General features: G+C 36.3%; 1 protein-coding gene across 1 annotated transcript in view; it reads left to right on the top strand.

The window, feature by feature from the left end:
* MAP3K15 (mitogen-activated protein kinase kinase kinase 15) overlaps window positions 1-9,150 on the top strand; it is a gene marked incomplete at both ends in the record, with an annotated part of 99,706 nt that extends 90,556 nt beyond the window's left edge. Inside the window, 3 exons of the mRNA XM_008055746.1 lie at window positions 893-942; window positions 3,517-3,612; window positions 9,063-9,150. Coding sequence (XP_008053937.1) covers window positions 893-942; window positions 3,517-3,612; window positions 9,063-9,150 — 234 coding nt within the window. The remainder of the gene's footprint in view (window positions 1-892; window positions 943-3,516; window positions 3,613-9,062) is intronic.
* Window positions 9,151-10,759: the final 1,609 nt, after the last annotated feature.

The following is a 10,759-nucleotide window of genomic DNA, read 5'->3' on the forward strand; positions in this document are numbered from 1 at the left end:
TTGGTATCATAGCCTATGGATTGTCTGACATGGGAATCTCAGACATTCCTTCTGAGCCTTCTGAGGCTTAGCTTTGTGCAAAGTTTAAGGCAAGGAATGATAGTGGAGGGTGGGGACAGAGGTTTTGTTTTGTTTTTTAAGTATATCTTGGTACTACTTGACATTCCAGTTCGTTTTTCGATTACTTATGGCGGACAAGCTGCTAAAACAAACAGCCCCCATATCTCAATGTCTCAACATGATAAAAGTTTGTCTATGCCTCATGTCATATCCAGATTGGCAGGGGGCCCCATTCCATCTTGCAATGGATGGAGAAAGAGAAGGTAGAAGATTGCTGTGGAGGTTTTTATAAGCCAGACCTGTAACTGAAGTACATCACTTTTGCTTACATCCCTTTGTTCAGAACTCCATCGTGTGGCCCACCTAGCTGCAAGGGAGGCTGAGAAATGTAGTTCAGATACATATCCAGGGAGAAAAGGAAATGAAGACTGATTAATGCTGAATGCTGAATGGTGTTTACCACAGTCTTGCTTCTCCTAACATTTTTGCAAGTCACTCAACTTAAGTGGGCTCTTTTCATTATTGTTTTAGAGTTTGTCTATTATGTTGACAGAAGATGAAAAGCTACTCACTATGTGCTTATTATTTCTATCTCAAATTCAGATTATTTCAAATTTATATTGTTTGCTCTAAACTGGATTAGAGAGACAAGTGAATTTTTATAACATATGAGAAAATGTTTCTGAAGTTTTGAGTTATACAAGGTATATTGCTCTACCTCCAAATGCTGAAAGTTAAAATAGCAGAAATGATTGACTATAGAATGAAACAAAAATGATCTTTTGTTTAGGAAAAAAATCAAGCTATTGAATTCTGTCTTTGATACTTGCAGAAACAAATCCATGAATGGAATTTTACAGCCTCTTCCATAAAGGGAATAAGGTAAGAACATGGGAGAAAATGTAGTTACTGTTTTAATGCAAATTACAATAATGTATGTACTCTAATATTTGCACTTATTCATAATATGTGATGTTCTTATTTTTAATGGAATCCAAAATAGACTATTTTCTGTTTTGTTATCCTGTCCAAGCTAGTTACTAATGTACTGCTGCTAAGAGCTTCTTGACTTTTTATAACAGAGTAGCTTTTCTCATATCCCGCTGATGAAACTCTCTTGTGTCAAACTTAAAAGAAAAATATTATATTGGCAGAAAGAGAAAATGCATCTTCTTTGAGCCTGAGATTTTCAAGTGCTCAGTGACTCTGGGAGCTGAAGCCAGGAGCTATTTGGTAATGACACTTGGGCTGAAGTCTCTTGAGCAGAGTAATGGAGCCAGGGATATTGTCATTTATGGAGGATGTGAGGTGGTGTATTCCAAGGAGAGGTGTGGCACTTGCATTTTGGATCAAGAACAGTGACCATTTGGGCCTGAGCCATATGGCCTTCCCCAGGCAGGACTAATACATCTTAGCTGCACTCATCACCTCGCCCTCACATTCAAAGGTGAGAGTGGCTCTGAAGTAGATGTGAGAGCTAATCCCTCTTTGCTGTGTGACATTGGAAAAGTCACTTGGCCTTTCTAGGCCTGTTTCCATTGAATAAAGGCCTTGGACTAGAATGCTCCTTTCTCTGATTCTGAGACTACCTCACCCACTGAACAAAGCTTGCTACCTCCAGATACAGTTTGAGCCCGTCCTGGAAATATCAGTGCTTAAATTAGAACACTGTTTACATTGCTTAAAGGGAGGGAATAATTTAAGGAATATGAGGGTGAACCCAGAAAAAAATGGAATTATCTTTTGGACAGTGGGCTTCTTGTAGCACAAGCATCTCCCGCTAGATAAGTGTTCTGGGAACCCATCAGCATAAGTGTACCAACTAGTGTTGTTGTGAGGGGCTGCATTCAGCTTCAATATAGTTTTCTTTTTGGGGAGGAGGAGATTCATTCAATGTTTGCCCATTTCATGATATGTGATATACGCACATACCTGCCCACACTGTGCTAATTGCTCACCAGTTGACCCCTGTGCCCCACCCTCTCTATTCACTGATCTCTCTCCCTAAGCAACATTTTTTTTTGTTTCTCTGTAAGAAAAAAGTCCTCAGAGGGAAACATTTTGTTGGTGTAGAAGGGGTGAAACAAAAATGGCGGAAGTGCCAAAAGGCATAAAAACTAATGAGTTCAAAGACTGTTTTGAGCAGTGGAAAAAGCATCTCAATAGGTGTATTGCATCAAATGGAGAGTACTTTGAAGGTGACTGAAGTTTAAACATGTAAAAATAAATACACAATTTTTAATAAAGAAATTCTGGTTGGGGGATGTCTCTCCCCTTCTAGAAGAGTACATTTGGATAATAATGCCCAGAAGATACAAGCTTATTTGTAAGTGTTGAACATTTTCAAAAATATATTAGTAACTAAGTTGTATGAGAACATGTAGCCAAGAAACTTCTGTTTGTACCTCCTCACAGAGATATCTCTAGTTGCCATTTCAACCATCAGTGGGGATTTGCAAAGGGCCTACAGTGAATCAGACTCCAGGACTGATGTGACATGAAGGGTATGCTTTGAGCATTGCCAAGGCTATCCAACAAACTATGGTAGTTCCTTCATAGATTGGTTTTCAAGACTTATGCATAACCTAGTTGTATAACCTAGTTTTAATTTTCTTTCAATCCCACTGCACTATGGATGTTTCAACTCAGTGTTTGCCATGTAATCTATAGCATGGAAGAATGGTCTAAGAAGGTCTGGATCTTAGGAAGAGATAACTTAGAAGGGACAAGATAAAGTGGCTTCATTGTTTGAAGGGCTAAGTGTAGAGGAGACTCTAGCCTTGGTCTCCATAGTACCACCTGGCAGAATGAAGGCCCTGTGGAGGCTTTGACCAGTGTGGCTGATGAACTCTTTCATGTGAAATCTGTCAGCAGATAGAGTGTGGTCATTTTCTGTCACTGGCAAGCTGAATAGTACTTGTTGGAGGAACTGTAGAGTCAAATGCAGACATTGAGTAAAGATGGTCCAGATAGCATTTAAAGGCCTTTTTTGAGCTGTAATGCTGTGTTGTTTTCTATTTTTCTTGTGTGGCCACAAATACTGTGTCCTGATATTTTCCAAGTCCAGAAATTCCTTTGATACCATAATAAATGATTTCACAAATAATTTGCTTATCTTTTTCTTGATATTATAAACTTCTTGAGGGCAGAGACCATATTTTATTACATTTTCTGTTGCCTGTATACTGAGCATTTAATTATATTAAGGATCAGTTCTTTATACATATTCGTTAAAGTCAGTTGATAAATACAAACTCAAACATAAGCAAGATAAATGTCCCTGGTATTTACATTTCATAGAGAAATAAAAAGCAAATTTAGGGGATATTGGTTAAAATGTTAATAAATCTTTCAGAAATTTGTAAAATAACAAAATCTCTTATTAGATTTTCTCAGAAATGTAATATTGGTTTAATAACTTATTTATAAGCATTCTTATGTTTTGAATTTCTACAGCCTATCCAAGTTTGATGAGCGATGCTGTTTTCTTTATGTCCATGATAATTCTGATGACTTTCAAATCTACTTTTCCACTGAAGACCAGTGTGGTAGGTGAGTTATAGCTGATTTGGATATTTGCAGTCTAATTATGATGAATCATTTTTAAAAGAGCCTTTGATTCCGAAAGATATTTACTTATTATACTGCCTTTCTTGAAAATTTAACTTGTAGAAAATTATTTTTACAGCTTCCTTGAGAGATAATTCACATATCATGAAATTTAACCATTTAAATATACAACTCAATATTTTTAGTATATTCATTTTTGCAACCATCACCACTATCTAATTTTAGAATATTTTCTTCACCTCCAGAAGAAACACAGTATGCATAAGCAGTCACTCCCCATTTTCCCTCAACCTCACCTCCCTCAACCTCACCTCCCTCAACCCTAGCCCTGTGCAACCACTGATAGATTTTTCTGTCTCTCTCTATATGCCTATTCTGGCCATTTCATATCCATATCATATAATATGCAGTCTTTTGTAACTGGCATAATGTTTTCAAGGTTTATCCATGTGTAGCATGCTTCAGTTCTTCATTTTTTTTGTAGCTAAATGATAGTCTGTTTTATGAATAGACCATATTTTACTTATCTGTTTGTCAGTTGATAGGCATTTGGATTGTTTCCACTTTTTGGCTATTGTCAATTTTGCTTCTATGAACATTCGCTTACAAGTCTTTAGGACATGTGTTTTCATTTCTCTTGGAGTCATGTTTTCTGGATCTTATGGTGATTCTGTGTTTAACCTTTTGAGGAACTGCCTGATTTCCCATTTTATGTTCCCATTAGCAATGTATGCAGGATCCAATTTAGTCATGTCCTTGTCAACACTTGTTATTCTCTGTCCTTTTGATTACTGCAGTTCTAGCGAGTGTGAAGTACAATCTCATTATGGTTTTAATTTATATTTCCCTGGTGACTAGTGATACTGGACATCTTTTCATGTGTTTATTGGCCATTTGTATATTTTTTATTAGAAAACATTTATCTGGGCTTGGTGGCTCAGCCTGTAATCCCGAGCTTTGGGAGGCCGAGGTGAGTGGATTGCCTGAGCCCGCGGGTTCAAGACCCGCCTGGGCAACTTAGCGAGACCTCATCTCTACAATAAATCAAAATATCAGCCGGGCATGGTAGCGTGCGCCTGTAGTTCCAGCTACTTGGAAGGCAGAGGCAGAAGGATTGCCAGAGCCCAGCAGGTCAAGACTGTGGTGGCCGAGAGCGGCCGCTGCACTCCAGTCTGGGTGACAGAGTGAGACTCCAACTCGAAATAAATAAATAAATAAATAAATAAGTAAGTAAGTAAAAGAAAACATTTAGATGTTTATTGATCTGTTAACTATAGTGTATATGAAAACTCTTTGCTACCCTACAAACACAGCTTCAAAATGAATCTTCCTTCCCCCACCCTGGCCATTTGTATATCTTCTTTGGAGAAATGTCTATTCAAACTATTTTTTCAACTAAAAAAAAATTTAAACTTTTTATTTTGGAAAATATTAAGAACTATAGGAAAGCTTCAGAAAACAGTACAAAGAATTTCATTGTTTTATCCAGTTTTGCATTCTCTCTATATGCATATGATTATTTTTTTCTGAACTGTTTAAGTTATAGGCATAATATCCCAATACCTCTAAATACTTCCATGTATTTTCCCAAAATAGGGACATTCACTTATATAATTATACAGTACAGTTATCTAATGAGAAAATTAAGATTGACATGGTATCTACGAACCTTGACCAATTTTTACTTAGTGTCCAGCTGATGTCCTTTATAGCAAAACTAAAGATTTCTCCTCTGGTCCATGATCCAATCCAGGATCACTTGTTGCATTTAGTTGACATGTCTGTATAGTCTCTTTTCATCTGGAAGAGTTCATCATCAGTCTTTCATTGTCTTTCTTGGCTTTGAAAGTGTTCTTTCAAAGAATACAGGCAATTTAGTCCTTCAATTTGGGTTTGTTTACCATTTCCTCATAATGACACTAGAGTTTTGTATTTTGGACAGAAACACCACAGAAGTGATATTGTATCCTTCTCAGTGCCTCATATAAGAAGGCACACAATATCTTTGTGTAACTAGTGGTGATATTCACTTGGATCACCTGGTGCAAGTAGTTTGCCAGGCATCTCCAAATTTTGCCCTTTTAAAATTGGATTGTTTGCCTTTTTATTATTGAATTTTAAGAGTCCTGTATATATAGTCTCCATACAAGTTCCTTCTCAGATACTACTTGCACGTATCTTCTCCCATAATGTGGATTGTCTTTTTCACTCTGTTGATGGTATCACTTGCAGCACAAAAGTTTTTAATTCTGATACTCAATTTATCTATTTTTTCTTGTGTCATTTCTGCTTTTGGTTCGTATCCTAAGGCTTTACCGAACGTAGCATGTTCTGTTATTTTTTATGTTTTCTTTGAAGAGTTTTATAGTTTTAGCTGTTATGTTTAGGTCTCTGACCCATTTGAATTCATTTTTGTATATGGTGTGTGGTAGGGGGTCCAAGTTCATTCTTTTACATGTGGATATGTGGTTGTCCCAGCACCATTGTTGAAATGGCTATTCTCCCTTTACCTCACTGAATGGTCTTGGTACTTTTTTAGAAAACCAGTTGACCATAAATGTAGGGGTTTTTTAAAAACTTCTGAACTCTCAATTCTATTCCATTGTTCTATATGCCTATTCTTATGCAAGTGCCGTACTTTCTTGATACTGTAGATTTTTAATAAGTTGCAAAATTGGGAAATGTGAGTCTTCTAGCTTTGTTCTTGTTTTTCAAGATTGCTTTGGCTATTGTGGATGCTTACATTCTCATGTGAATTTACAATCAGCTTGTTGATTTCTGCAAAAAAAATGGCAGAAAGATTTTTAACCAGGGATATGTTGGCTATCTAGATAAATTTATGGAGCATTGCCATATTAACCATATTGTCTTTCAACTCATAAACACAGGTTGCCTTTCTATTTATTTAGGTTTTCTTTAATTTCTTTCAACAATGTCTTGTAGTTTCAGTGTATACATCATATTCTTCTTTTGTTAAACATATATCTAAGTATTTGATTCTTCTATTTTGAACAAACAAGCATGTAAAGCAATTTTTATTGAATCATTGAGTATTTTATTCTTTTGATACTAAGCACACTTGTTTTCTTAATTTCATTTTTGGTTTGTTCACTGCTAATGTACAGAAATACACTTGATTTTTTAATATTGATTTTGTAACTTGTAACTTTTCTGAACTCATTTATGAGTTCTAATAGTTTTTACTGAGCTCCTTAGAATTTCCTATGTGTAAGATTATGTCATCTGCAGATGTAGGGTTTTTTTTTTCTTCCCTCTTTCTAACTTGGGTGCCTTTATTTCTTTTCCTTACTTAATTTTCCTGGTTAGACTCTCCAGTACAATGTGGAATAGAAGTTGTAAGAGTAGACATCTTTGTTATCTTTTTTATCTTAAGGGGAAAGCAGTTAGTCTTTCAGCATTAAGTATGATGTTAGCAGCAGGTTTTTCATAGGTAGCCTTTTTCAGGTTGAGGAGTTGCCTTTATTCCTACTTTGAGTATTTGTATCATGTAATTTGAGAAAGTTTTAGGCCAGTGTGTCTCAGACAATCATCACAACATATTTGAAGATTACACTAACTATCAGACTAGGGAATCCTTATGTCACAACCTTCAATGTACAGTAGAAAAGAATGCTGTCAAATACTAGGCAGAACATCCTTTTACTACAAAGTTTACCTTTCTGGACCTCATTCAGTACTCTGTGCCTTTTTGCCATACATTTTAATAATTTTTAAATTGAGATATAACATACATACAAGTAAAATCTGTAAAGAGCACTTTGAGTATATATCTTGATACATTTTTATATATGTCTACACCCTTGTGCCTACCTCCCAGATCAGTACCCCAGAAGGTGCCTTGTGTTCCTTTCCAGTCATTAAACCCCATCCAATGATAGCTATTTTTATTTCTATCACCAATGATTAGTGTTACCTGTTCCTGACCTATAAGTGAAAAGAATCATATCATTTGCACTCTTGTTTCTTGTTTCTTTCCCTTAAAATAATATCCATGGTGTTCAGCCATGATGTGTCTATCAATTCTTCCTTTTTATTTTCATGTAACATTCCATTGTGTGAATATGCAATAATTCATCTGTTCACCTATTTATGAACATTTGGTTTGTTTCCAATTTGTATCTATTATGAATAAAACTGCTATGAACATTCTTATACGTGCCTTTTGGTGAACATTTACATTTATTTCTGTTGAGTTTATGCCTAGGAGTAGATTACTGAGTTAGAGGGTAGGTTTATGTTCAGTTTGGGTTAATATTGCCATTAATTTCCAGAGTGGACATATCAGTTTACACACCTACCAGCAATGTATGAGAGTTCCAGTTACTCCATATTCTTAACAATTGATACCATCTTTTAAATTTTAGTTATTCTGATGAGTGCATGCCATGTGTCTCCTAAGAAGCCTGACTATTGTCTCCTAAGAAGAGTGACTATTGGGTTTCCCAGCTTTCAAAGATTAGAAGAAGAAAAGGTGGACTGGGTTAGTTAGAAAAAAGAGCATTTGAATGGTTTGTTGAAATTCTCCTGAAGTATACAGTATTCCTCCTTGACATCCTAAGAGAGGATTCTGAATTAAAATTTTTCTAATGAGTTGAGATCACTTGTGACAAATAAACAACTACACAAGTCTAGGAAGTACCTATGTGGCCCAGCAGCATTTGTGAGCAAGATTGATGGATAATAGTTGACATTAAGCTTAATCTGTGTCAAAAGAGTGATGTGGCTGCCTTATGCATTTCCTCCTCACCCTTGCCCCTCTTATGTACCTTATGACTCACTAAGAACTAGACTGTCTACAACTTGAGAGATGAGACCCCATCGCTACAAAAAATGCTATCCTTAGCATTGATTAGATCACCAGTGGAACACTATTCTCAGGGCTAGACAGGGACACATTTGAAGAATTACCTGTTAGTGGGGTGACTCACAAGTCCTGGAGGAAACGGGGGTGGGGTGGGGAAGGAAGGACTTACAGAGACATGATAAAATTATATGCATTTCTAATGGGTTGTCATATATAAGAGGAGTTCATTCTAAGCAAACTTTGGATGGAACCCACATAAAGGAAGTCTTTAATTCAGTAAAAGGGAAACATTTGTATTAAGTTCTCTAAAGAATGAACTGTCTTTAGGAGGTAATGAGTTATCTGTTGCTGGAGATATTCAAGCATCAATTGACCATCCAACAGGTAGAAATACTGTATAGAGGGGAGTCAAGTGTCACGTGGGTATTTGTACTGGATTAGATAACCACCAAAGTACCATGTCAAGTCAAGGAATGGATTAATTATTCCATGACTTATAAAAGTTTGGTTGATATTTAAGTACAGCTAAATGTAGTGAGGCTAAATTAAGCACAAGGAACAAGAATGATCCTAATTGGCAGCATTGTTGTGACATTTGCTGTTCTAGGTTTTGCTCTTTGGTCAAAGAGATGATAACCAATTCAGTGGGCAGTACAGTAGAACTGGAGGGAGAGATCGATGGAGACACCTTAGAGGTGAGTCATGGAAGACCCAGAGCATGGAAAAAGTTATTGATTGTGTCTTTGATGCTTAAAGGAAATGTCCCATTTTTGTGTATAAAAATCCTCTATTGAGTAAATACTCACTTATGAGCCAGCCAGTCATCACTATTCATGGCTCTCAGAGATTAGATTTCATGTGTCTCCATAGAAAAATCTCATTACTTTGGGATCTGCTCAGTGAGAATGTTGAAGAAAAATTTGGCAATGGACTAGAATAAAATTTCCTTTTGTGTTCAACCTATGAAAAAGTTTTTTTTCTAAGTTAATTAGTAATGTTTATGAGACTACAAGAGAAATAGATGGCCAACTGAAAGCAGGCTTTTTCACTTATAAAAATGACTTTAGTCAGAGCTACATGAACACAGTATATTAAATATCACAACTTTAAAATCTTTTTTTGAAAAGTAGGATCATCATAAGCTTCTTTGGACAGCACAGTTACAGTCCACAGTTACTACACTGTTATACATACATTTAAATCTTGCACAGTTATTCAGATTTGCCACTAATTCCGTTTATCCCAATTATGACAATTTAATGCAATTTTTACTGTACTTGCAAGTTAGACTGAAAAGAATTCCTTGAGGTTTCTTTCAGAAAATATCAAAGGGAATCATTTTAATAATTGAATTGATACTAAAATTCTTAGCTTAGGGTCACAGCTTGTTGTAAAAATGAACTGAGCACTGTACTTTGAGGGCAACAGGTGTGGGAGACAAAGGACGATGTGAGATCAAAGTATTCTGTGGAGCAGGCTGGATTCCACTTACATCAGACTGTCATGGGGACCCTTTAGTCATCTTAAGTGTCATGAGCATCCCTAGAAGTATATGGGAAGGGACACACACACACACACACACACGCGCGCGCTGTTCTGTGTGTAGGCTGCACTTCTGTAAGTAGGCATAGTGGAACAAGCAAAACAACAGAAATAATTCACTGCTGCCTCTGCTTTAAATAAGTGTTACTCAGCCTTCAGTCATATTGGTTTTAATTGCCTAGAAGAATCAACTCAAATGCAGCTGTGTGTGACAGCTTTTGATGATAAAATTGGGGGAACAAAATAGCAGTGCTAATTGAAATGAAATTTTTGCAGCGTGTGTGTTTACTGCTAGGTCTATATGACTGAAAGAGGGGGTGATCCCAGCAGATTTACTTTGTATTAAGGTAATTTTAATTTCATTGACTTTCAATTGTCTTCTGGGTTATTGAAAGAGATGTGTTTCCTGACAAGTTGATAAGGGATCACGCAGAAAGACCCCTATTTGGGATATTTGACTTGCTTAGAAGCAGTTTTAAATTGCAGCATGAAAATGGGGAGAGAGTTCCAAAAGGTGAGCCATATTTTTAGTTTTCTTGGGTTCCATTTCAAAGTCATGCTATGACACATGAACAAATGAGAACTCTACCCCTTAAAGTCATTATTCAATGAAAAGTACATACCCTAAGAACTGTGACCTGTCCAGTACTTAGATAATGTTATTTATAATGTTTTTAAATTGTTGGACAACTTTTGAGCTTTTTGCAAACTTCTCCACTACAAGTTGTGTGTGTGTGTGTGTGTGTGTGTGTGTGTGTGTGT

The sequence above is a fragment of the Carlito syrichta genome, unplaced genomic scaffold (assembly GCF_000164805.1).
Source record: "Carlito syrichta isolate Samal-C Ts95f unplaced genomic scaffold, Tarsius_syrichta-2.0.1 Scaffold301942, whole genome shotgun sequence".
NCBI classification, from domain to species: Eukaryota; Metazoa; Chordata; class Mammalia; order Primates; family Tarsiidae; genus Carlito; species Carlito syrichta.